Source organism: Camelus dromedarius, chromosome 30 (genome assembly GCF_036321535.1).
Source record: "Camelus dromedarius isolate mCamDro1 chromosome 30, mCamDro1.pat, whole genome shotgun sequence".
In the NCBI taxonomy this organism is placed as follows: Eukaryota; Metazoa; Chordata; class Mammalia; order Artiodactyla; family Camelidae; genus Camelus; species Camelus dromedarius.
This window is the reverse complement of record NC_087465.1, coordinates 21,535,684-21,563,576: the sequence shown is the minus strand read 5'-3', so window position 1 is coordinate 21,563,576 and position 27,893 is coordinate 21,535,684. Positions and strand designations below refer to the sequence as shown.

Below are 27,893 nucleotides of genomic sequence, written 5' to 3'. Positions count from 1 at the left end.
CTAAGCATCGAGGTCAGCATCCTTTCATCTGCAACACATAATATATGTCCCTAGTGACAACAATTCTGTTTTAGGTGAGCAGAACTGGGATATGTTTCTTAGGTCACACTTGGACTTATGGAAATACAGGAACAGGGACATAAGATGCATAATCAGGAGTGATTGTTCACGGAAAGGACAGGGGAGTGGTGTGTGAAATACATTAGGCGCGCTTCAGTTATTTCCTTCCTCAGTGAAATTCCTCAGTGAAAGGTGCTGATCCACCCTTCACAAGCACAGCAGTTACTTATTGTAATCTGGACAGTATGGTCATGTTGGAAGTATTTTGCAATGTGTTAATTTTCAAATGAAAGTCTTCCTGGAGTACACTGGTAAACATTCCTGCTATACGCCAGATTTATTCGATCCAGTGCTAATTCCATATACTCAGATGGGGTAGCCCTGCCACTGAATCTGATCTGCTAAGTAGACTGTTGAGATTTAGAATATCTCCATAAACATTCTGCTCCCTCTTGAAATTTGACATGTTGGGTAATATTTCTTACTTCTCTGAAATTTCTCCTGTTTTAAACAGAGGAAGTGAAAATTAAAGTAATTTTTAAAAGCAATTAATTTTGCTGTCACACTTATTTATTTTTTTCCTTCTAGGAAAGAAAAATACTGAAAAATTACTCAGAAGTCAGCATTGCTGATAACAGCACATTTTAGAACAAGAATGCTGATCACTATGTATTTCCCAAGCCCTTGGTAGCTCTGGAATGTTTGGAAAACTCTTTTCTCTAGTACTTAAGATTCTCTACAATCTTGGTATAATCCATTTGTTTGGATTAAAAATTCTTCAAACTTATTCATCCTTTTCTACACATGTCTTTGTTCCCTACTCATCTCTAGAAGTGTATAAATCACCCCTTCTGCACCAAAGGCTGAAAGCTGAAATCCTTCCCTTCCATCCTTGAGGGCCGTGGTCAAACACCACATTTATCATTAAGCTTTTAAAATGTCTCCAGCTAGAAGTAATATTTTTTCTCTCTCCATATTTTTGTATTTATATCTATCCAGGTGTGAAATTAATTTTCAATACATATTGGCCATCACAATTGCGGACATGAGAAATAATTAGCTCATTCATTCACCCTGGATTCCAAGCACTAATTCTGCCTATTCAGTTGTGTACATGTGATTTTACATGTTCATTTCAAATGTAATTATTTACAGATAATTCTTACCCATCTTTATTAGGTGTAATGTCCTTAAAGAGGGGGACTTTGGTACATTTTTTGTGGCCTCCAAGAGGCCTGAATCATACTTGCACAGAATAGGGACACAATGATGATTTTTTTTCAATCGTTGAATAAATTTTTTTTCTATGTTGATACAAGTATTTAATCCCGATATTCACCAGGTAAACAGAACTGAAGGAGATGACTGGCACTTTTTCTAGGGGTCATCACTGCCTATTCCTTGCTTTTTCTATACTTTTCCACTGAGGAGAATAACATTAGAGAGATTGCTCCAACGCTGCCCCTTCTCCAGCCATGTGTGTGAATATTGCAGACATTCACAGGAAAACACCAATGGAGTGATTCTTCTCGCCCGTTAGTTAAACGTGCTGTGTCTATCACAGCCTGTTCTCCACCTGGTCCAGAACAGTGACCAGTGCATCTTATCCTCATTATGTTCAAAACACTGGTTATAACAGAGTTGGGAGACTCTTATTTCTTCTGATGAAAATCTAGAACCCATGTGGCTGTTGACAAAGCAATCTCATTTCTGGGAATCTATGGTAGAGAAATTCTGGCATGAGAAAGCAAACATACATGAACAATGAGGTCTCTTACAGCATTACTTGAAATAGCAAAGAAATGAAACAAGCTAGGTGGACAGAAGGGGGATGATTAAATAAATTAGGGTACACCCAACACAATGGGGTACAATGTATGCTTTAAAAATGGTAGATCTATATGCACGTACGTAGAAAATTCTTAATGGATTACATGAAAAAAGATAAATTGTAGGCAATATATAATATCTCACTGTTCTAAAAACAAAACCAACCATCTATATTTATATTTGTTGGTTTAGATATAAATATATGCATAGATATATGAAAATTTTTCATGTAGAAAAAATTTTGGGAAAGTATGCGTAAAACTTATGAGTGTTTATCTCTAGGCTTTGGGAAATGGGTACTGAAGTATAGTCTTTACTTATAAAATCTCTGTTCCGTAGTTCTAAAAAACCACCTCATAGGATTGTCGTGAGAATTAAGTAAATTTAATACATGGAAAGGGATTACAAAATTGCTGGCTTGGAAAGAGAAAAAAAAAAACACCACCTGATATCACTTATATGTGGAAACTAAAAAAAGGACACAAATGAACTTATTTACAAAACAGAACAGACTCGCAGACATAGAAAACAAAACTTATGGTTACAGGGAGGGTGGTAGTGAAGGGATAAAGTCAGAGTTTAGGATTTGCAGATACTAACTATTATATATAAAATAGATAAACAACAAGGTCCCACTGTATAGCACAGGGAACTTTACTGAATACCTTGTAATAGCCTATGATGAAAAAGAATAGTAAAAGAAACGTGTATGTATACATGTGTATAACTAAATCACTATGCTGTACACCAGAAATTGACACATCATTGTAAACCAACTATACTGTAAATGAATGAATGAATGAATGAAATTGCTGGCTTGTAATGAGCACTAAATAAAATTTTAAATAAAAATTCTTTTAAAAAAATACACACATGTACTTTATTTTCAATTTAGAAAAGCAAAATAAACAAGATAAAATAAAACACAACTAGGGAAGTGGCTATCTGGGTCAGTGCCAGCATGGATCTCGATCTCTCCAGGTTAAGGGACAGCCTCACGTCTTCCACTAAACAACTGCTGGGGAAGGAGCAGTACTTTGGAAAACAGGTAACTGGGATCAGTCATGCCCCCTGGTGGCTGATTGCTGACTAGCCAGAATGTTGACAAAGCCAAGAACAGGTCCACCTTGACCCCAGTGCACTTACCACTCAGAAGGGACCTGTTGCAGCATCCTCAGCTCTTCTGCATCCGTTACCTTAACACCCTTAACCCTCAGACACTACTCTTGCTGATGCCAAGTGGCATCGGCAACCCAACAGCTGGACAGGCTAAGCCTGTGTTTCTGCTCTCTCTGCTGGATTTGCCTCCCAGGGTCCCATCCTTCAAGCCTCAGTCTGAGCATCACCTCCTTTACGCAACCTTTTCTCACTTTCACAGGTGATTAGACCCTAACGTGTAAAGTCAGCTACAGTCTTGAGTACATGTATGTGGCTATATTGTATGTGTGGATTTATTGACATACTATATATATGTGCGTATGTTTTCGATCAGCCAGTTTCATGGATGTGCAGTTTTTGTACAGTCACACAGGGCTCCACACTTAGAAGGGCCCCGGGGTTAGCTTAATTCTCTGCTGTTGTCCTGAAATTACTAAGCGTTTTATAACAAGGACCCTGTATTTGATTTCTGGGCCTCACAAAATACGTAGCTGGTTCTGTTTTTAGTGAAGCTCACAACTCTGTATTGCACGTAATTATTATTATTCTAGATGAGGAAACCAAGCCTTTGAGTGACCAAAGACCTCTTTTCAGGGTCCCACAACTGGTACATCGTAGACTCAGCCTACCTGCTCGCTGTGGGAATTTCTCATTGGCATCAGGGTCACCAGAGGGCTTAAAGGAAGTGTAGACTCCTAGACCACATTCCAGGACCCACTAAAACAAAATTTTTAGAGGAATGGTTTGGAATCTGCACCTTAAGTAACTCTTCCACTGGCTTAGAGAACAAAGTCTGTATTCAGTTCATCTCTAATCTTAGAACCTAGCATAGGCCTTCATTCATAGCAGTCAATAAATGTTGTGCTGATCAAGTGAAACCACTCAGTTTCAGACAGACCAAGGATCGCTTTTGCAGAAGAGCACCACTGTTTTTCAGTTCAAGTGCTTGAGAGTTTTACACGCAGAAGGCTTTATCAGCCGCTGGAGCTGAGACATGTTTGCCCTGCACTCACTCCCCGTGAACATTCACATGGACTCTCTGGATATAAAGCCTTCAAATTGGGGCAATCAGTTCCAGAAGAACTTTTCTGGCCAAAGGATCAGAATCACAAATGCACAGTGCTGTCAAATAGTCAGCCTCATAATATTACTGGGAATTTGATTCCTGAAATCAGAATTTAACAAATTAAATACTAGGCAGACTTGGAGGTAAGGAAGATGCGAAACACATCTGAAATGTTCACAACCAAATGGAAGTCTATATAGTCATTTAAAAACATTAGAAAGATTTTTGACACGAAAAAAATGCTGATGATATATATTAAAAATAAGTTATTTTTACAGAGTGACTTTAATTCTTCCAAAATGTATAGAAAGAGTATAAAATATGTTAAATCATGGTGAGATTAAGGATGGCTGACTTATTTATATAATTTTATCTAACTTAAATGGGCTACTGCTTCTCTTTGATCAGAAATAAAAACAAAATCCTTTATCTTATTTGCAAATTCTTTCCTCCTTTAGCTTAAAATTCCCAGGAATCATTAACTGCCCTCCCCCACTCGTCACAGATCAAGACGCTAAATTCTGTTAAGTCTACCTCTCAAATGCATCTCCTCTTCTTTCCTTTCCTTTCAATGCACTGTCCTCTCCTTTCCTTCTCTACTGTTGATATTTCCAGTCTAAAGCTTTTAAAATCGCTTCCTCTATGGTTTCTCTGCTTCAGGTCCCTTTTCTTCAATGCATGTTTCACCACATCAACAGATTCATCTTCCTAAAATACACATCAGATCATTCCCCCTCACTTTTCAAGGCAGTAAGAATTGAAGAGTAAAAAAAAATAAACAAAAAGGAAAAGCAGCACCTTTGAATGCTAGCTGGAGTGCCCCGATGCCACATCTCAGCATCTGTACGCAGTAGCTACAAGGACGCGGGCACCTGAAGCATGCAAAAGGCAGCACCCATTCTGAAAAACTCTCCTTGATTGGCTGTCACTTACAGAGACTTAGGCCAGATCCCAAAATTGGGCCAGGCTCTTGACTCTGGCAGCCAGTCCACACTCCTGCTCTAGGCTCCAGCCCTACCTGAGATGACTTGTCATCTCCAGATATGAAACATTTTAATGCCTCAGATGCAAGACCATTCCTTCAATCTGATGCCCAGTCGAACTATTGATTCAAATTCTACTTTCTCTGAAAAATCCTTTAAGATCAGAATTAGTTTTTTCACCCTCCAGAGTCCTCCCACTGAGTGTTCAAGCCTCTACTACAGCTGTTGCTTAATTCTGTCTTATTTGTTTGCCCTTTGTGGACACATCTGTCTGCTCCATTGGAATGTAAGTTCTCAGTGACTCAGAATTACGTTATTCAGGGCTTTGATGAACAAGTGATGGGGCAAACAACTAATCCACTTTGCTAAGGACTTCTCCAAGAAACCCTTTAGAGGAAACCAAGCAGTGGAACCCCTCACCACACAAACAGCGCGAAGCCTGCACAAGGGATGTAAAGCATCACTGGGAGAGCCAAGAACTTTGATTAGCTTTTATAAATGATTCCTTAAAGGTTTGTTCTCTGAGTGGTCCTTCACCTACAGTTCTTGGCTGATACTACTGGGAAGTATTGAAGATTATATTTCCTTCGTCATACTACATTGAGAAAATGTATAACCCTTCTACATTGAGAAAAATGTATATTGCCTATATTGAGAAAAATGTACTTATTTAAAATTTCTAATTATTTAAAAATACTAATTTTGAATACTAAAAGATGGCTAATCTCAAAAGATAGGAGAAATCGAAATGCTGCTGGAAAGTGTTGAGTAGGAGGGAAGAAAAACAAAACAATCCAAGTCTATATTATATAGTCTTTTCATTAAAATGTTACTGGATTCATCCCTTTGTTTCACACCACTGTGTGTAATTATAGTATGCAAAACCTCCAGATCTCCCTGCTACTAAGCATTTAAAAATATCCATTCCAGATGCTCAAAGCAAGTTTCACATATACAGTAATTATATCACACAAATGGGCAATGCTTAGGTTATATTTATTTTACCAACTTAAATTTAGACCTTTTCTATCAGGGTTGACTGACTTCACTTTCATAATGATGCCCTCGGCATTTCCTAGTAGGACAGGAAGTAATCCTACTGATGGAAGTTCACAGGTGTTAGATAGACACTTAACTTTGCAACACATTCTAGAAGAGAAGTAAGAAAAATGTTTTCAGAACTATGAGACAACTCTCCTGCATAGGTACACCTTCTGCTATGATAACATCTCTAGGCTCTGCAGAGTACACCTGGATGCTGGCGGGGCTGGCTGGTCACAGGGCAAGGCGGGACAAACCATGGATTGAGCAGTTGAGTTCTCTGATCCCTGATGGGGAGAGAATGCCTTCCCTGTACTTAACTGTGGTGAAAAAATTCATGAGAATAATTGTGAAACTGACCTCCGAGTCACGTAGTTGAGGCACCATAATGGGACATTTTTAATCAGGAGTGCACACCAGAATAACCTGGGCGCCTTCCAAATGCAGGTGGACCCCGCGCCAAGGCCAACTAGGTTAGACTATCCTGGGACAGGGATCAGGAACACATTTATTTTTCAAGGACCCACAGGTATTTCTGATTTACTTGCATTTTTATTACCTACTGAGCCAATGCAAGATCATTAGCTTTCTAGACTGATGGGCCTGGGACCTCTTAATAATACTGAAATATACATAAATCATTGACCCTCCGTTTCCCTAATTTGAAAACTGGAGACGTAAACACTTCTTTGTAGGACTCTGATGTAAAGATGCAGGTGAAACATCTATGTCAGAGTAAGTTTCTTCATGGGTCTGATAAGTAACCTAAATGCCTGAAGGTCATGAGACCAAAGAAGTGTTGGAGACTGTGGCTAATTGGAGAATGCAAGCCTTAACTAAACAGATTAAACAGTATATGTTGTACACACTGACCTAGGCACACAAAAATGTATCTGCGGGCATGACATCTGGTTTTTACCCTGAACATGTTGGCCAGTAAATAACCAATTGTCAAGCATTATATAAAATACAAAATTCTGAATTGTCTTAAGTATGGAGATTCCTCAAAAGACTAGGAATAGACTTACCATATGACCCAGGAATCCCACTCCTGGGCATATATCCAGGAGGAACCCTACTTCAGGATGACACCTGCACTCCAATGTTCATAGCAGCACTATTTACAATAGCCAAGATGTGGAAACAGCCTAAATGTCCATCAATAGATGACTGGATACAGAAGTTGTGGTATATTTATACAATGGAATACTATTCAGCCATAAAAACCTATAACATAACGCCATTTGCAGCAACATGGATGTTCCCGGAGAATGTCATTCTAAGTGAAGTAAGCCAGAAAGAGAAAGAAAAATACCATATGAGATCACTCATATGTGGAATCTAAAAAAAAAGAACATAAATACAAAACAGAAACAGACTCATAGACATAGAATACAAACTTGTGGTTGCCAAGGGGGAGGGGGGTTGGAATGGACAGACTAGAATTTCAAAATGTAGAATAGATAAACAAGATTATACTGTATAGCACAGGGAAATATATACAAGATCTTGTGGTAGCTCACAGCGGGAAAAAAATGTGACAATGAATATATGTATGTTCATGTATAACTGAAAAATTGTGCTCTACACTGGAATTTGACACAACATTGTAAAATGACTATAACTCAATAAAAATTTTAAAAAAATATTCTGAATTGCCTGGAAGTATTTTTCTAGCTCTGTGTAAGGTATTACTAAATACATGATTATGTATCACTTCAACAAATATTCAGTGTCCATTATGCACTTGTGAGTCCAGATAGAGATACTGAAAGAACTTATTCAAGGAGTTTACAGCCAACAGAGAGAGAGACAAAGAGGCAGAGAGAGACAGAGAGAGAGGCAGAAGATAAATTAAAACATGTCCATCACTAACACTGCTAACAATACCAATACTATCAAAACTGTGTTTCCATGTCCAACTTTGCATCAGCATTCTACCCCAGGGCTTTGTGATTATCTGTATTCTTATATACAGTTTTTAAACATTGCTAATAACTAGAATTATTTGGAATTTTTAGTAACTTTTTAAGAAACAGTATATTTTAACTAGATCAACATGGTAATTTGTATGGAATAAGACAGCTTGCTTAATTAATGCTCAGGCTCCTTGCAGGTTTCAGATTCTGCAATTAGGAAACAAATCATGGAATCATCATGTAAGAAGGACCTTTGACCAAACGACTCAGAGTCATTCTTACAGCTTGAGTATTTCCTAATATATTTAGGGCAGATTTCCATCATGTGAGACTGTTTCTCAACCCCTAAAGTACAAAACCTGGCAGCTTTCTGATTCATTTAAAATTGGACGCTTTTCTCTCATCATCAAGGGTCAGATTTTCTGAACTCATCTAAAATCTGAGCAAAATCGTTTTATAAAGCCTACTGCTAACATTTATTTCAAATCACGACTCCTCCACTTTTCAGATTTGTTTCCTCATCCTTAAAATGAGGATGGTGAGAACCGAGCAAGACCTGTCAGGAGCAATAAATGAGCCAATGTCTGTAAAGCACTTAGCAGAGGCTTGGGATATAGGAACAGTCCATAAATGTTGTCAAGCATTTTGATTGTCATTCCTACTGCCACACAACCAGGGCTGTCTTGTCTTTCAGCTTGTTAGGTAGTTAGATAAACGGGGGCACTGGGCAGATAGGTGGAGGAGGAGGAGGATGGTCTGGAAGACGGCGGTCTACCCACCTCCAGCATAAAGGGGCTTCACTTCCTCCAAATGAGTGCCCGCAAGAAACCGGTAAGAACTCGACAGTCGAAAACTGCAGGGTCATGACAAGGACCTAATCGTACGTGGCCCAGTGCTTGTTGTAATATAATTAGCATTGCGGTTTAGGCTCCCCTCTACAGGTTTTTCTGTGTGCATCACGGGTAAGGACATGTGCAAAAGGGGACACACATGACTAAGCCCTCCAGGGGCAAAAGCCGTCAATCAGTCAAGAGACCACCTCTAAGCGAGGATGTAAGAGAAGGGGACAAACAGGGACCAGTGCTGTCTGCCCTGGGATCAGCCCGCCTCCTGTTCTTGGAGGCATGCGTTCCCTTTGCTAATAAAACCTTTAAAATCTTTCACTACACAATGCTCCGTCTCCCATCTGAGTTCTTCTCTTTCGGGTAAGACAAGAAGTGGGGTCTTTTTCCTTCCTCTTTTGGGGTAACACTTTCTTGGTGCTGCGACTTGGAACCTCCCTCTAACCTCATCTCTTTATCTTGCTCTCCCTTCCCTCCTGTCTCAAGCTCAGGAACTTCTAATGTCTCCATAATTACCTGTGCCAGACATTTGTGCAGGAAGCATCACTATTTGCAAAGCCTCTCTCTCAGGCTTAGATTAGGTTAGATATGAATTCGGATCTGGCTCAGTCCAAAGCTCGAGCATGTTCTACTTCACCACAACCATTATGGAAAAGAAGGAATCCTGGGAGCAAAGCTGGCCTTTTCTTTCATCTCTTTTACATTTGGGGTTTTGCTTAAGGTCTTTATTTTTAAGAGTTTTGCAGATACCAACAACACACACATACACATGAAAAATACTCTGATGTGATAAAGCCCAACTTCCTTAGCCTGCCACTGAAGATTCCGTAATCGGGCTAGAATTTCTTTCTCTAGCCTCTTTTCCTCATTTCTCTCCTTCCTTTTCTGCACAACCTACTTCAGCCAAAACTGACCATTTATTCATCATGCATGCTTCAACCCCAGACGCTCAGCCCTCTCCTGAATCTCAAATTCTACCGCGTTTCCAGGCGAGGCAACAAAGTCAGCCCTTCAGGGAAGGCTTTCCAGAGTCCTTCTCAGAAAATGCTTCGGCTTTGGACTGAGTCAGACCCAAGATCTTCACCCCTGACTAGTTGTGTATTGGTGGATTCTTAAAAAAATGTTGGCATGTTTCTTGCCTATAAATAAAACGCTAGGCTACAGCGCTGATAGGAGGATTGATCGCACAAGCAAGGAACAAAGGCAATCTGAGCCTCAGTCTCTGTCTCAGCACATCAGCGATTGCTTCCTGCCTTGAACTACGATCATTTCTTCCACTTGCTTATTTATGGAAATGGTACAGAAACAGCGAGAGAGCTATTTGGTGAAAACAATTTGATCTGAATTCCTCGTCTCATTCCTTGCACCAAAATAAATTTTAAGTGAACCGAAGTTTTAAATATAAAAAAGGAAAAAACAGCAACAAAAGAATGGAAGAAAAGACAGGGGAATTTATTTATTTGGAGTGGAGAAGGCCTTGCTAAGCAGAACACAATAATCCAGAAGACTGTACAATGAAAGACTGACCATTACAGCTAATTAAAAATTTCAATGTTTCTACAGCAACAGAAAAAAAAAAACAAACCTGTAAAAATTAAATTATTTCACATTAAGACAAAAATTTTGCAACACAATGAAAGGCTAACTTTCTTAATTTACAAAGAGCCCGTACATATCAACAAAAAATGCTGAATATTTCAATAAAAAAAATGGACAGTGTTTGGGCAGGTAGCAAAAACATGAATTGTGAGTGTGAAAAGATGTTCCATTTTGCTAATAAAGAAATATAAATTAAAGGAAAGAGACACAATTTTTTTAACCTATTGGATGAGCAATCATTAAAAAGATAGTATTTGATGTTGACAATGGTATAGGGTCACAGGCCTTCTCACGTACTGTTTTGGGGGTGCAAACCCCCAAAATGGCGTTATTTTCATTGGGTTCAACTTAGCAAAATTTACCAAAACAAAAAAGCGACATTCTTGGATTCACAACTTCCACTGCTAGAAATTCAGCTTAGAAATAAATTCGAGACCTACCCAGTGATAAGCTAGTTGCAAAACTGTTTGTAATGGAAAAAAGTTATTAATAGACGCCTGGTAAATTGAGTCAGGATGTAATACCAAACACAAACGCCTATGCAGTTATTAAAAGAGAATGATGTCGATGAGAATATTTCTAAGAAATAGTAAGTGGAGGAAAAAAGTGTCTCCATTTGTCAACATTTGAAATGTGGAGCGAGGGTGGGTTGAGTGTGTATCAATACGCTACACGATGCAAATATTTTTTCTAGAAAACTATGGAAGAAACTGAGAAGTGCTTATTTGGGAGGAGAGGAACTGAGTGAGGAAGAAGGGGACATGTGAATAGAGGGGAATTTTCCTTTTATGCCTTCCGCAGCCAGCCTAGGGCCTGGGTCTGGTATTCCTAACTTTGTATATTAGATCTAAATTGTGTATATATAATAAACAGCTCAAATACTGTGGGTGTTCTTTCCCAGCTGTCAGGTAGGGCAACTAGAGAGGTCTGAAGTTTTGAGCACTAGACAGCCATTATGGAAAACAGTATGAAGATTCCTCAAAAAACTAAGAATAGAGTTACCATATCATCTGGCAATCCCACTCCTGGGCATATATCCAGAGGGAACTTTAATTGGAAAAGATACATGCACCACAATGTTCATAGCAGCACTATTTACAATAGCCAAGACGTGGAAATAATCTAAATGTTCATGTAAAAATGACTGGATAAAGAATATGGAATACAACTCAGCCATAAAAAATTTGCAGCAACATGGATGGACCTAGAGATGATCATACTAAGTAAAGTAAGTCAGACAGAGAAAGACAAATATCATATGATATCACTTATATGTAGAATCTTTAAAATGATGCAAATGAACTTACTTACAAAACAGAAACAGACTCACAGACATAGAAAATAAACTTGTGGTTATCAAAGGGGAAAGTTGGGGGGGTGGAGGGATAAATTGGGAAACTGGGATTTGCAGATATTAAATACTATACATAAAATAGATAGAAAACAAGGTCCTACTGTACAGCACAGGGAACTACATTCAATACCTTGTAATGGCCTATAATGAAAAAATATGAAAAGGAATATATGTGTGTGTGTGTGTGTGTGTGTGTGTGTGTAACTGAATCACTATGCTGTGCACCAGAAATTAACACATCATTGTAAAATGACTATACTTCAATTTTAAAAGTTTTGAACACTGGAAATAATTCATTAACTGGATTAATAAATACAATTTACTGTTGTACAGAACTTCAAACATTTTTTAGGAAGAAGGGACTTCACACTTAAAGACTGGAACCACTGCTAGTGGAGCAGGATGGACGTAAAGCACGTACGACTATGATGGGTGCTCCTTTGGCGGCTGCGAGGGGAAGGGATAGCTCAAGAACAATTTGGGATATTTCAACCCCATCCGCACAAGTGATCCGAAAATGTCACGTGGCATCGCCCTTCAGTTCCAACAGCCGGAACACTTGAAGCATCAGCATTACTTATGTTTTTAAAAGAAAACACTGCTTTATATGGAAGCCACCGCCGCCTACAGAATCACGTTGATCAATAAATGAACTCTACTTTCTAACGCTGAAAATGCGGCTCTGGGAGCTCATCGATTGTTCAGATTTGAATGTATTCAAACTCACAAACAATACTAAAGGTCTCAAGCCTCATGCCAGCCTAACACCCCACCCGTACCTGTCGGGGGGGTCGTTTGCATAATCACACTGGGGAGGAGTAGGGCTTCCTGTTACCACTTACGTCATGTATGTGAAAAAGGTGCTCAGGGGCTCCAGGGAATGATTCCGAAAATACTCAAACTCTCTGCATAGCTTTTTCCTCATCTCTGTGTCAATGGTGGAAACAGTAAGCGGACTTGTCTGATTGGCCAAGAAGTTGCCATAATCCGTGGTCTGGAGATGAATTTTCAGATCTGAAATGAAATGAAACCCCAAATCAGGTCAAACTTTGAACAAGCATGAATAACCTTTACAACATTCATTGAACTTATAATAACTTTATGATAAACGCATATCTAATTATTATTATCTTATTAGACCTTAACATAAGGTCTATGTGTGATTTAGACTTGCGTGTTGATCTCTAGAGTACTAAGTTTCTTATTCAATTCAGTGTTAATACAGATATTTTAGAGCAACGTAACAATTTTCAATTACCTAAAAAGTCTAAGTTTAGCACAGCTGAAAAGAACATGAGATACCATCTAGCCAGAGACTGCAAACTGGTTTTACCTGAGCTGACTTTAGTCGTTTGAAAACTGCCCAGCTAGATGGAAAAGAAAAATTTATTACTAATATTTACTGTGGGTGTGGGAGGTGGAGTGGGCAGCCATCAATATCCCTTCATCACCAATGAAGGTGCTGAGCTTCAGTGAGGCTCAATGGGTGTTATAACAGCAGAGAAGCTTAAACTAGGAGATAGCTCTCTTCATTCTTAACTTTCAGCATCCTTTCAATGGGACCATGCTAGGCAACCTTTAAATTGACAGATAATTTAAACGGTTTCCAATCTCATCTATTGTTACTTTATCCTGAACAAACCATTTGTTTTCCAGCATGTATATTTTTGTTAATACTGACCCCATACTCCATTCTCTAGCATCCTCCGACTCTTTTCAGATAGCTCATTATAAAGAATGCCAACATTAAAATAAGTTACTAGCAATCGAGTGCTCATTGTGTACTTGGCATTGTATCAAACGTGTATTATCTCATTTAATACTCACGCCAACCCTATGAGTGAGGAATGATTTTTACCCCCTTTTACAGATAAGAACCCTGAAGATCAGAGAGGTTAATCAAGATCACATTGATAAATGGATTCAAAGCCAGCCTTACACCTTAAATATCTGTATTTTATTGCCAACAAATTAAATTAGATTTATCAGTTGTTCCGGAAATCCTTAGCTCTGTCTGGCAGACTGATTCAATCGGACTGATCTGGGTCTCAAAGTACTTGGAGAATACTTCCAGGACAGCACCTCTCCCAGGATATTACAAAGACTTAACATGGTAACTCAAAAACGTGGTTCTGCTTTCTTGGTTATGTCTTTTATCTTTTGGTTCCTTGAATAGTACTCAACACTTAAGTGTTCTTAAATATCTGAATATCACAAACGTCTTTGGCATCCTCTAGCACACAACTGGAGCCAGTACAGTATCCTGGCCCTTGTTGTCTTTTTCCTTTAGACGTTTATCAAGCATTTATTACGAGCTGTAAACCACAGGAGACCCAAAGATGGCCAAGACATATTCCTCCTCTTCAAGGAAGCTCACAATCTGGTAACGGTGGAGGCACAGCAAACAGATGATTCAAGCAGTAAGTTCAGTGATGAAGATGAGAACCTTGATTTATGGGAACATAGAAAATGAGAGTAAGATTCATAGGGATGAGAGCAAAAGAGCCTAGGAAAGTTTCGGGAGGGTTAAGTCAGAGATCAGCCTTAAGGTGCCACGTAAGAGTGCAAGGAGCACATCCCATGAACTGGTGCAGGAGTGGTAGTGTTGCTGAAGCATTAAGTGGGTGACACGGACAGGTGGGACATGAAGCCAGCAGTGAGCAGGTGTTGTCCCCAGGAAGGTGTGGTGTGACATCCTTAATTCTGAGGATCACAGGGAGCGCCTGAGGGCTATGAACTAACTGCTCTGGTAACTGGGGGGAACATGGGTTCAAAGGCTCTCGGGTGGTTCTGAGTCTCTGAAATTCAGCTGACAGGCATTCTCTCTCAGAATCTGGATTAGATCATGCATCAGAAACACTCTTCTTCTGACTCCAGAATTTATTTGCTCAATTACCTATTTAATTAACTTAATTTAAAAAATTATACTCTTTTGCCATGTCTTGTTTGGCTTCTATTTTGACAGTTCAGATTTTTATTCAGTATGACAGTTTGCATTCTCAGCACGGAGGAATATTTGCCAACAGAAGTGACACAAATGGTATTTCTTCCAAAACCATGATGTTTTGTTCATGGGACATATGTTTCTTTTATGCAAAATAACTTCCAAACCTTTCAGCTGCCAGTGAGACTCTGAAATGAAATGTCTCAAATGTTTCAGACCCTGTAAGGGATCTTGTGATACTGTGATCCGTGGAGAACCAGTTGGGATTAACAGGAGCCCTGTCTCCCCAGCCCCAAGACGATCCAAGGGACACTTGCATTCAGATTCTAAGAAAATCTTAGGACCTGAAATATTTGCCCTGAGATAATATCATTATCTGTCAATAACAACCATAGTGTTTATCATTTTAGAGTTTTTAAAATAGGATCACATTTAAGAGAACTCTGGGACAACATGAAGTGCGCTAATATTTGCATTATAGGGGTCCCAGAAAGAGAAGAGAGAGAGAAAGGACCTGAGAAAATTTTTGGAGAGATAATCACTGAAAGCTTCCCAACTTGGGAAAGGAAACAGTCACCCAAGTCCAGGAAGCACAGAGTTCCACACAGGATCAACCCAAAGAGGAACACACCAAGGCACATAGTCATCAAATTGACAAAAACTAAAGAAGGAGAAAATATTAAAATTAGCAAGAGAAAAGCCACAAATAACACACAAGGGAACTCCCGTTATCAGCTGATTTTTCAGCAGAAAGTCTGCAGGCCAGAAGGGAGTGGCACAATATATTTAAAGTGATGAAAGGGGAAACTTACAACCAAGAACACTCTACCCAGCAGGGCTCTTGTTCAGATTTGATGGGGCAATCAAAAGCTTCAGAGGCTAACAAAAGCTCAAAGAATTCAATACCACCAAACCAGCTTTACAACAAATGTTAAAGGAACTTCTCTAGTCATCAAGCCATAAGAAAAGAGAACAAAAAGGAGGGGGGGGAAAAAAAAAAGATCTACAAGAGATTGCTTTGGCAGTTTGGGGTCTTTTATGGTTCCATATAAATTTTGGAATTGTTTGTTCTAGTTCTGTGAAGAATGTCGTGAGTATTTTGACAGGGCTTGCATTGGACCTGTGGATTGCTTTGGGTAGTGTGGCCATTTTGATAATGTTGATTCTTCCAATGGAGAGCACAAGATATCTTTCCATTTCCTTGTATCATCTTTGGTTTCTTTCATCAGTGTTTCACAGTTTTCAGAGTATGGGTAATCTCTTGGTTAAATTAATTTCTGGGTATTTTGTTGTCTTTTGATGCAATGGAAATGTTTATGCCAGTTATAAAATTCTCATTTTTGAAGTGAAAAAAAGAAAAAAAAGTGAATGAAGGGCCACAAATGGCAAAATATCCTTCATTCTTGTGAGTGAGTTGTATTTCATTACATACATATGCTGCATCTTCTTTATCCACTCATCTATTGATGTGCATTTAGGATGCTTCCATATCTTGGCATTTACAAAGAATGTTGCTGTTAATAGCAGGGTGTATGTATCTTTTTGAATTAATTCTTATTTTGTTGTTGGCTTTATTCCTTTGATAACTATGTAAGTTTAAAAAGCTAAAGCTCTAAACATTCTTAGAAACAATGAACAGTACATATATATAAATTTAAAAAATATGTGTAATATATTGTGTATATGTACTTACATGTATATGTGCAGTCAAATTGTAACAATGCTACCTAATAAAACTGAAGAATGAAAAAAAAATAGGATCACATAATTTTTTCCTTGCATTTCGCCAAGTGCTTATCTAAATAGCTATGATGAATAACACTTTGTGGTCAAATACACTTGGAATAAACAAGCTTCTTAACTGTAGGAACCAAAAGTCTTTAACACATTAATTTGAATGATTTCTTTGGAAACAGTATGGTACAGAACCTCCCAAGCCACCAGAAAACAATAGAGCCACCCACAGAGAACATTTTGGAAAATTACACTCTTTTTCATCCAAAGTAGTGTGGCAAGTGGCATTTTTTTTTATTCAAATGAGGAACTGTGAGATCACTACCAACTAAATCAACTTTATCTGCCTCAAACACAATAGCATAGAGGAAATAGATTCAGTTGTTAGAACAAATATCAGAGGATATCACCCAGAGAATCATCAATGTACATGTGCCTGCATGTGTGCGTACATTCGTAATGGGTCATAATGTAAAAACACGTCTTCTGTGGGTTGCAGTCACCGAGTTCAGGGAATTACCTGAGATCACTTGGCTAATGAGGCAGGACGACTATCTGGTTGTCACTGCCTCTCTAATAATTTGTTGGGCAGATTATTTTTATCTGTGCAGCATCCTGTTGGGACTCTATAAAAATGGATACCCAGACCTTTCACCTCCCAGGTAGCTTATGCCAAAGAAGTACTTTCAGAAGTACCTGTAAAGGATGCTCTGAGCAGCTCCCCTGCCTCTTCCCCACCCTCTGCTGGTGCTGAATTTAGGGAAGTTATCCTTCAGATCTTTCTGAACTCAGTTTCCTCATCTGCAAAATGGGTATAGAAGCTACATTTTAGGTTTTTTTTTTTTAATTGACATAGTTGATTTTACAATGTTATGTTAGTTTCGTATGTACAGCATGGTGATTCAATTATACATATACATACACATTCTTTTTCAGATTCTTTTCCACTATAGTCCCATGTCCTATTTAATATAGTTTCCTGTGCTATACAGGTCCTTATTGTTTATCTCTTATATATAGTAGGGTGTATATGTTAATCCCAAACTCCCAATTTATCCCTCCCTGCCCCTTTCCCCTTGGTAATCATAGTTTGTTTCTCATGTTTGTGAGTCTATTTCCGGTTTGTAAATGTGTTCATTTGTGTCTTTTATTTTTTTTTTTGATTCCACATATGAGATTTCATAGATATTTGTCTCTCCTTTGAATCTACATTTTTGGGTTGTTGTGGGGATTTAGAAAGACAATGTGGGTGAAGAGCTTTTTATAAACCTCACTTGTACCCAACTACTTCCAAAATAATTTGATTTAATTGGTTAAGATGTTGATTTTTATTCTCTAAACCTGAATTTTCTTAAAATATGTATTAGAGTCTACCATCATATCTTTTAATTACTCAGATTTTAATAAACCTATTTATATCTATAAAACCAGACACTTCTTCCTCCATTTTTGCTAACATATTACCTTTCTTATGGTGATAAAACTTCAAGTCCTCTTCGGTGTTTTATTAACCCCAAATCCCCTGCTTTGTTCCTTAATATCTTCTCAGATTTCCACTCTTTATATCCCTAGTTTAGAATGAGCACCTGGCGCCTAGATCACCATGGCAATCTCTTGACAGATTCTCCCAGGCTCCCTTCTCTTCATGTATTCCATGCCTCAGTGTTTAATCTTTCCTAAGAAATATTTTGACCTTATGATGATCTTATAAGTAGCTTCGAGCTACTGGGTTTTAGGCAGATTAAAAGCAACTTTCATAATATTTGGAGAGTGTTTTACCACTGATAGAATGATTTTTAATATACATTATCCCTCAACCTTAACAATAATCCCCATTTCACAGATGAAAAAACTGAGGGTCAGGGAAATAACTTGTTCATGTTTTCCATGCTTCCATGTATTTGACTAACAATTCAGACATGTCTGTTGCCCTTGTTCAATACTCTGAAGCTCCATAATTAGACCTTCAAGGTCCTTCACAAATTTCCCAGCCTAAATTCCTGCCTTATCTCCAGGTATTTTAGTACTGCAGCCAAATTGCTTTCCTTCGCACCCATCCGATTTTATTTATTTTTTCTTTGTGTAGTTCATTAGTTCTCCCCGAGGGCCTAGAATACCTTGCCATCTCAGCTCTACTCCCCACCCCCATCCCCATCTCATTGGCATTTTTCCAGCCTGCTGTTCTTCCAGATGTGGTTCCCTATAGGCTTAAACCCTTCTTATAATTTTTATTGTTTTCATTTATTTATAGAATGAGTGTGTCCAAGATAAACTAGTGCTCTTTGAAGGAGAACAGAAACAACTATTTAGAATCATACACCAAACACCATTAACCATAACGGAGAAATGAGGAGAAAAGTCTAGCAGAGGAGGGTAAACTCCTTCCTGTTGTGTATACACTGCAGTTCGGGGTGGGGGTGGGGGGTTCTTATGACTTCCCAGGAATTCTTATGATTTACAGTTTACAAAACATCTTCAGAAATTTCTCATTCCCCCAGTAACTGGGAGTTAGGCCAGGGAGATACCAGATAAGAAAGCACCACGGCTAGAAGTTAAGCAGCTGGCTTAACATCCCAGAGCCGGAGAGTAGGAGACCCGGGACTTCAACTCAAACAGGCAGACACTGCTAATGTCTATTTTTTGATTCTTCCTATGGACAAAAAAACAGCCTTAGGCCTGGGCAGCTAGGAGACAGAAAGGTGTAAGGTGTGGTTTCTACCCTTAAAAAATGTCTTTAAAAAATCAGTTTTATTGAGGTATAACCAGCAAATAAAATTGTAAGATATTTAAGGTGTACATCATGGTGATTTGATATTCATTTACATTGTGATAGGACTGTCCTGTCTAGTTAATTAACACCTCTGCCATCAGATACGTTTATAGTTTCTGCCCTTGAGAAGCTTACAATCTGGGAAGCGACAGATTTATTTTATTCATTCAGGAGTTAAGCCCTTAACTGTGATAATTCAGGGGGCTAGATAAAGGAGACAAACGTCCTGCCCCATGGTGACATACCTGTGCAAATGTCACACAGAGCTAGGTCCCTTACCAAGTATCGCAGAGCACAACGTTGAGGCTTGTCAGTTTTACCCCAATAGGGAGACAGGAGGAAAGGGTTTATAGAGAAAGCGACTGTGAAGTGGAGACTTTAAAGAGGGATGGGTGTTCTCCAGCAAGCAGGATGGAGAATGGAATTTGTGACTGAAGGAATAACTGTATTGGGGGGAATGGTAGAGCACGTGCTTAGCAGGCACAAGGTCGTGGGTTCAATCCCCAGTCCCTCCTCTAAAAATAAATAATTACTTAATTACCCCCACCAAAAAAAAAAAAAAAAAAAAAGATAAAAAAAAGGAATAACTGTAGAAAAGGCAGGAAGGTTCTGAGGAAATGCTTACCAGGTAGGGATGGGACAGAGCTTTGAACTTTTAAACTCAGTGAAGTTTATCCTGCCTGATGAAAGCCACTGAAGGATGTCTGAATAGGAAAGTGACAGAACTGGACATGCATCTTTAATATAAGTCAGTATTGTATGTACATTTTTAACATACAAGGAAATAAATGCTATAATTAGAAGTACAGGTGATGTCTGAGGGAGCTCGGAGAAAGCCCTCTGAAATAAATCTTTCTATGTGAATTACTTAACTTAAAAACAGGTAGTGGGTATAAATCCAGGTAAACAGTGAAAGGCCTCCTATCTCCCCCCACCCACCACTCATTACCAGCCCCAGGAACTACTATTTGCATTTGGAAACGTTCACAGTTTCTTTGTATCCAATCATACAGAAAATACATTTGAAAAAAATGGATCTGCCTTTTACAGTAAAAGAGTATCTACCATGCTACATAGTTCTTCCCCTGGCTTTCCTCATTTAATATCTCCCCACCATCTTTCTTCATCAGTAGTCTTCTTAGAAGCATCCTCGTGTTTTCTCTCTTTAATAGCTGCAGAATATCCCGTTAAGGGAATGTTTTATAATTCATTTAACCAGTTCCCTGCGGATGGATGTTTGATTTGTTTTTCATCTTCCCCTATTCCAAACAATGCTACATGACGCCCCAGGCCAAGTGTATATGCATCTGGAATTTTCAGGCCCAACTGCCCTCATGAAGGGTTCTTATTTTTCCAGTATTTTTAGTCTCAAGAGTGGGAGCCCTTTTAGGGCAGGGACAGTATCTTTTTCATCTTGACTCCCTCGGCTCTAAGTAGAAAGTGCTTAATAAATGAATTAATTCCCACTTGAAGGCCCAGTTGGAAAAGAATGAAAGTCATGTCCCCTGAAAAGGAAGTAATTATTAGTGAGATGCAATCAGCTTCTCCCATTCCTTTCCCAAAAGTTACAGCAGAGAGGACGAGGTAAAGACTCACCACACCCTGAGAGCCTGAGGACACTTTTAGTACGTATTTTAGAAAAGGCTATTTCTTACCAAATTCTAGAGCTTTGAAGTATTATTTTTAATTGAAGTATAGTTATACATATATATTCCTTTTCATATTTTTTCATTATAAGCTGTTATAAGATATTGAATATAGTTCCCTGTGCTATACAGTACGACCTTGTTGTTTATCTATTTTATATATAGTAGTCAACATCTATAAATTCCAAATTCCCAATTTATCCATCCACCTCCTCTTCCCTCTGGTAGCTGTAAGATTTTTCTAGGACTGCAGATCTGCTTCTGTTTTGCAAAAAAATTCACTTGTGTCATTTTTTTAGACTTCACATAGAAGTGATAACATATGATATTTGTCTTTCTCTTTCTGACTTACTTCACTTAGTACAAAGATCTCCAGGTCCATCCATGTTGTTGCAAATGGCATTGTTTTATTCTTTTTAATGGCTGAGTAGTATTCCATTGTATAAATACAGCACATCTTCTTTACCCAGTCATCTGTAGATGGGCATTCAGGTTGCTTCTATGTCTTGGCTGTTGTAAATAGTGCTGCTATCAATATTAGGGGGCATGTATCTTGTCAAATTAGCATTTCCTCCAGATACATGTCTAAGAATGGGATCATATGGTAAGTCTATTTTTAGTTATTTTTAAGAAAACTCCATACTGTTCTCCATAGTGGTGCACAAATTTACATTCCCACCAACAGTGTAGGAAGTTTCCCTTTTCTCTACACCCTTTTCAGGATTTATCATTTATGGATGTTTTAATGATGACCATCCTGATGGGTGTGAGCTGATACATCATTGTAGTTTTGATTTGCATTTTAGAAAACTCTGAAGTATTAATTTTACTACTTTTTGTTTTCCAAAGAGAAAAGAATACTTACAACACTCTTACTTGTATTTTTTTAAAAATCTGATGGAAACAGCAGTATTGCCATGAAAAGATATGAAGGAACCTCCAGTGCATATTGCTAAGTGAAAGAAGCCAGTGTGAAAAGACTACATACTGTATGATTCCAACTGTGTGACATTCTGAAAAACGCAAAACTCTGCAAACACTAAAAACATCAGTGGGTGTGCCAGGGGTGGGGGTCAGGGGGAAAGAGAAGACGCAGAGCACAGAGGAATTTTAGGGCAGTGAAAACACTGTGTATTACGTAGAATACTTAGTGGATACATGTTATATACATTTGTTCAAACCCACAGAATGTGAGACACCAAGAGTGACTGCAGTGTAATCTGTGGACCCTGGGTGATTATGATGTACCAGGTGGTTTCACTGATTGTAACAAATGTACCACTCTGGTGGGGGATGCTGGTAACACGGGACGCTGTGCATGTTTGGGGATGGGGGTTATAGAGGAAGTCTTCGTACTGTCTCCTTAATTTTGCTGGGAACCTACCACTGCTGTAAAAAAATTTTTAATTAAAAAAAAAGTAAGTCTTAATTCTTTTAAAGACTATTTTATGTCTTTTTAACATTATTATTCTGGTTCAAGTCACTTTTAAAGAACTTTCTATGTGAATACACAGCCCCCAAGCAGGACCAGAGACACAGGCCGTGTGAGCCAGCTTCCCTTTCTTGTACCCAGGAAGGTCTGAGTCACAGAGGGTCCTAGTGACCGATGCAGGTGACGGTTAGTCAGGGTCAGGCTTTGGAGCATATGAGTATTTCTGACCACACTTGCACAATCATAAATACTAAGACTTTTCAAAGCTTTTCCGGACAGACTTCATTTTTCTGTCTTGCAAGTTTCCCTGAAACCCGATGTGTTCCTAGTGTTTCTAAAATGAGCTGTTAATACCAGGACAGATTCAATCCCCAGGACCTCCACGATAAAGTAAGTAAATAAATAAATGAATAAATCTCCTCCCTCCTTCCCCAGCTCCAAACAAACAAGCAAAAAAAAATTAATAAAGACTACAGGATTTTAGAAGACTAAAGGTAAATTTTATCTTTGCCAAGTTAGCTTTTCTTTAAAGAAAGTGCCGGCTTCAACACATGGTACTGCTATCCTGACCCTGTTTTATCCACTCTTCTTTACCCACCATTTGTGTGGTGCATATTTTGTGCACAAGTAAACAGAAGCCCTAAAAGTCCGTAACTTCTATCCCAATAAATGTCCTTGATTTCTTCTCTTCCACTCTTAAGCCAGCTGGGAAGGTGGCTGGGTTTCTCAGCGCACTCACAGGTGCCACAGTTGCTTTGCTTTTCACAAATGGTTTACTTCCCAACGTTCTATGAAATTCAGGCAAGGCAGACGTTATTTTCTATATCAACACGGAGCTGAGAGCAACAGGGACCCATGCATGTATCTTCAGTTCATGCTCAGAAGCTGACATTTTGGTGGAAAAACAGACGCTGATGTCTGTACACTACCCCCGACAAGGAGCCGCATTAATTAGTCACCGCTCTGAGCCTCAGTGTCCTCGACTGTTAACTGAGGACATGAAACCCTTACTTTATTTAGACTGATTTTCTCAACAGTCATTATAACCCATAGTTTGATGCTTCATATTTGATATTCCCAGGGGTCTCCAAACAGTGGATTGGCAACAGATTCAAATGTAGTTGTGAAACAAATGGTTGAAAAAAAAATATTATAAGGAGGAAAGAATGGTAGAAACCATGAGACATAATGATAATAAAGCAATGGTGTATATAGCAGGGTTTCTTACCGGGGGTGCAGGGTGACTTCCGGTGCCCGCGACCCCCTGATGTTATATGTAAAATTCCATATGTATGCACCTGTGTGTAATTTTCCCAGAAAGTTCTTTCTTCAGGTCTTCAGGAGGGTCTGAAACCTTCCCTTTTCCCCCACATTGGAGCTGAGGGTGGTTTCTCTCTGAATTCTTCAGTGAGCTGGCTGAATCTTGTTTTGTATCATAAACGTATTTTATTTATGGTTTGTGTTTAAATTTGCATTCCTTTGCCCCTTTAAAAGCTGACTGAGAACTATTCAGAATTCATTCAAATGGCTTCTCTCAGAAGCACTCAGTATGCCCTGTGTTCGTTAATTTTTTCTACCTCAATTTATGCCGATTTTTCTACCCATGATTAACATTCTCCAGGCACCAAGCTCCTAATTAAATATGCTGAAGTGATTTAGGATTTGGGATTATTCTGTAATTATTTGTAGCCAACAAAATTAGTTATCCCTAAAAGATTTTTTTCTAGCTGAAAGGAGAATGTCTCTTGGGAAGTTCTGCCTTAACTCTGGCTTTAACTGGTCAGAACCATAAACAAGAGACCTCAGGGCTCTTAGCCTTACTTAAGAAGCCTGTAAAGTCACCTTCAAGGTTTTTGCTTTGCTTTTGCCTTCTAATACTCTTCCTGGCAGTCTTGATTCTTACTGCTTTCTTGCTTTTTCTAGAATAATCTGGAAATTCTAAAGCATCTTATTATTTTTTTAAGATAAAATTTTTTTTTAATTTGAAGTATAGTCAGTTTACAATGTTGTGTCAATTTCTGATGTACAGCATAATGTTTCAGTCCTACATATGCAGACTACATTCTTCTTCATATTCTTTTTCATTATAGGTTACTACGAGATACTGAATATAGCTCCCTGTGCTGCACAGAAGGAATTTGTTGTATATCTGTCTTATATATAGCAGTTTAAAGCACCTTATTATTGACACATGTTGATTTTATAAGTATGTTTCAAGATAAGCAAGTGCAGCTGTTTTTACCATGAAAAAAACTACATTACAGGTGTGAAATCTTTGGTAAGGTTTTGAAAATATTGTAGCTTAAAGATAATTCCCAGAGAGAAGGGGGAAGTGGGGAGGCATTCGTCAAAGGATTACACAAGATGAATGAGTCCTAGAGATCTACTGTGGGCCTACAATTCACACACACACACAATTATTAATAATATGGGGCAAGAGGAAACCTTTGGAGGTGATGGATGGGTTTACGGCACAGATTGTGGTGATGATTTCATGGGTGTATATTTATCTCTAAACTCATCAATTTGTATACATTAAATACGTACAGCTTTTCGTATGTCCATTACACCTCAATAAAGTGTTTGTTTTTTTTTTTAAAAAGGGTAATTTCCATTTGCAGAGTGCTTCACAGTTCTTAACACATTCTCTCATGTATTGCCCCATTTATTCATCCGAGTAACCCAGCAAAGCAGGAGTTACTAACCACACTTTACAAATAAGGAATCTGAGGCTTGGAGGCTTTGAGCCCCTGGTTACCTACTTACACCCAGCAGAGGTCAAAGTCAGAAGTTTTAAATCCAGGGATGGCCTCCCCACATGCCTGTCTCCTGGTCTCTTGATTTTTATCTTAAACTTCATTAAAGACAAACCTCAAGTATATATTCTCATATTAATAGACACTGAGAAACGGGATAGAATAAAATTCTCCAGACCAAGGTTTTTGTTTTTGGCCGTAGATCCTTGGACACTATGGTGAATTCCTTCTCAAAATAATATTTCTAAATATGTAGAAAGAAAATACTTACAAAGGAATACAGGAAATCATTGAAAATGAAAATATTGAATTTTTATTGGTGACAAAGTGCTAACCACCGTGATGCACTGCCTATATTCATAATAAGGGGAAATGCTAAATTTCACTTAGAGAATATTGAAAATGGAGATGTAATTTTTTTTCCCTTTGTCCAAGTTTGTAGACCCCTGAAGTCAGGACCCTGGGAATAGGAGCCCGCCCTGGACTCAGTCCGGGAGAACACAGCCCCTGGTCCACACTCCAGCGGGTGGCATCAAGCCCTTTTTCTTTTTTGAAATGATGAGAAGAGCAGCACTTACCTTCCAGGGTCTCACACTGGACCAGGTTGATGTAGTCCTGCTGGGTCAGGAGGCCGGCTTTGCACCCTCGCACCAGGCCCTCCAGGTAGCCATGGTCCACGTTAAAGCAGAGCTCGGCACCCTCAAGCATGGGGGAAGCGACCACCGCTGAAGCAGCTCGGCGTCTCGGTCACCTCGAAGACTGGCCCCGTCTGGAAACAGTGCCAGCAGTGATCAGGAGTTCTCTCTCAGCTGATTGTCAGGGTTTTCAAGACTAGTTTCCTCCGCCTTCAGTGACTGTCCACACAGCGTGCCCAGCCCTGTTTTTCCATCAACAGTGAATCAGCTAGATAACCCGGGTGAACCCAGGAAGCAACCCCCTGCAGGGAGAGGGGGGTCAGGGCTCTGCCCTCCCCCTCCCAGGGCAGCTGGCCCCTCCCCGGCTGTGCTGCCCCTGAAAGTTTTGAAAACATCCCTCCCCCATCTGACCTTGTGAGCGTTCAACTGTAAATTACATTTGTCCTAAATGTCTTGAGGACTATGAGCAGGAAGAAAGAGAGGGCTTAAAAAAAAATTAACTTCTGTAAAGGCAAGCAGGCAGTTTGAAGAACCCTGAGAAGCTAATAAAACAGAATTGGTGTTTGTAAGACACATGGCCAGTAATGCTGGAACATGGCCAAAGACGGTAGCTGGTCCCCTCCCCACCCCCATCTTGGGGCAGAGACCAGAGAACAATCCTGACAACAGACACAGTGTTGTGATTCTACAACAACAAGCAAATAATAAGCACCTTGTTAAATTCCGACCCTTCAATAAGGCACTCTGCATTTTGTTTTTACCATTTCAATCTTATGTTGCTCAGATGAGAATCTGCCCTGATAGTATTATTACCCAAATCACAAATAAAGAGCCAACTCTCAGAAGCCGTGAGGCAAAACAAAATGCACAGTGTAATTAAGCCAGGACTTAACTGTTGTGTCACACAACCAAAAGGAGTGCTGGTTCTCCCCAATACTTAGTTCAAAAATTGTATCAAATATTCCCAACATGATTTTGCATATATAGTATTTCACTTTCATATATATTGTGTCAAATTCTTAACTAAAGTGTCAGAAATCCTCCAGTCTCTTTCTCAGTATTTCCAAACTGGGAGAAGCTAAATAAGATGCAGTCAATGTAAATTCTGTTTCAGTTGCTGAAAATTACAGAGAACCAGTTTTTCAGCACAGTGCCCAGCACTTTGAAAGTATTCAACACACAGTAGAGGTTCTTATTATTATCTTTATCATTATCCACCCCTCACCCCCAATTACAGACTCGGGCTCAAAACTCAAATTCCAACTGAAACCTCAAAACATACTCAAACTCAAACATACCCAAACTCCTGGGGTACATTTTTGGTTGAATCATAATGAACTTACCACTTTTGTGGATTAAAAGTGCATTGCAGATCAGCAGTTTATACAGTTCAATTTAATGCAGATTTACAATTAGATTAATTACTAAAACAAACTCATTGTTCCCTAATCATTCTACTATTATTTATTCACGTGAGGTTCTTTATGTCTGTTGTATGTGTATAGTAGATGTTTTATGTAACAGTGCACTATCACACATCTCTTCTCAACACTGGGTTGAATGATGTTGCAATGGTGGCTTAAAGTGGATCATGGTGAGAGTATTTCACCATGAAAATAGGCAATTGCTGCAAATCAGGGCTTGATTTGTTGTTGTTCTTCACCTGGACTTAAGAAAGTCTTAAGGAAAATGTTACTAATGCAAATTAAACTTGAAAGTGTGTGGTATGTCTAGTTACATTGTGAATTTCAAAAAAAAAAAAGAAGAAGAAGAAATAGTCTTTCAGTATTCAAAAACCATTATGTGAGTCAGCAAAGAAGCCACTCATATTACATATGTCTTCACTGTTTCCTTTTTGTCCTATTCATTAATATAAGTAAAAGTCAACAACAGCCGTGTTGGAACTACACTTGTTTGTCAACTGCAGCGGTAGATTGACTATAGATACTAGAAATGAATAAAGATGAGTGAAAGTGTTGCCGGAGATTAGGTTCTTGCCTTGTGCAGGAAAGAATTCAAGAGCAAGACGTGGTAAAACAAAAGCAAGTTGACTTAGGGAGATACACGTTCCACAGACAGAGTGTGGTCCAACACACTCAGCAGGCAGAACGGCTTAGAAGATGC

General features: G+C 38.9%; 1 protein-coding gene across 2 annotated transcripts in view; it reads right to left on the bottom strand.

Annotated features, from left to right (window-relative positions):
- Positions 1-26,113, bottom strand: part of ATP6V0D2 (ATPase H+ transporting V0 subunit d2) — a 59,537-nt gene extending 33,424 nt beyond the window's left edge. Inside the window, exons 1-2 of one of the 2 annotated variants that reach the window (XM_064480919.1) lie at positions 25,713-26,113; positions 12,695-12,866 (exon numbers count right to left, since the gene is read on the bottom strand). In XM_064480919.1, the coding sequence (XP_064336989.1) occupies positions 12,695-12,866; positions 25,713-25,842 (302 nt within the window). In that variant the 5' untranslated portion in view covers positions 25,843-26,113. The remainder of the gene's footprint in view (positions 1-12,694; positions 12,867-25,712) is intronic. The other variant, XM_010979357.3, reaches the window with a different exon arrangement.
- Between the last annotated feature and the right edge of the window lie 1,780 nt (positions 26,114-27,893).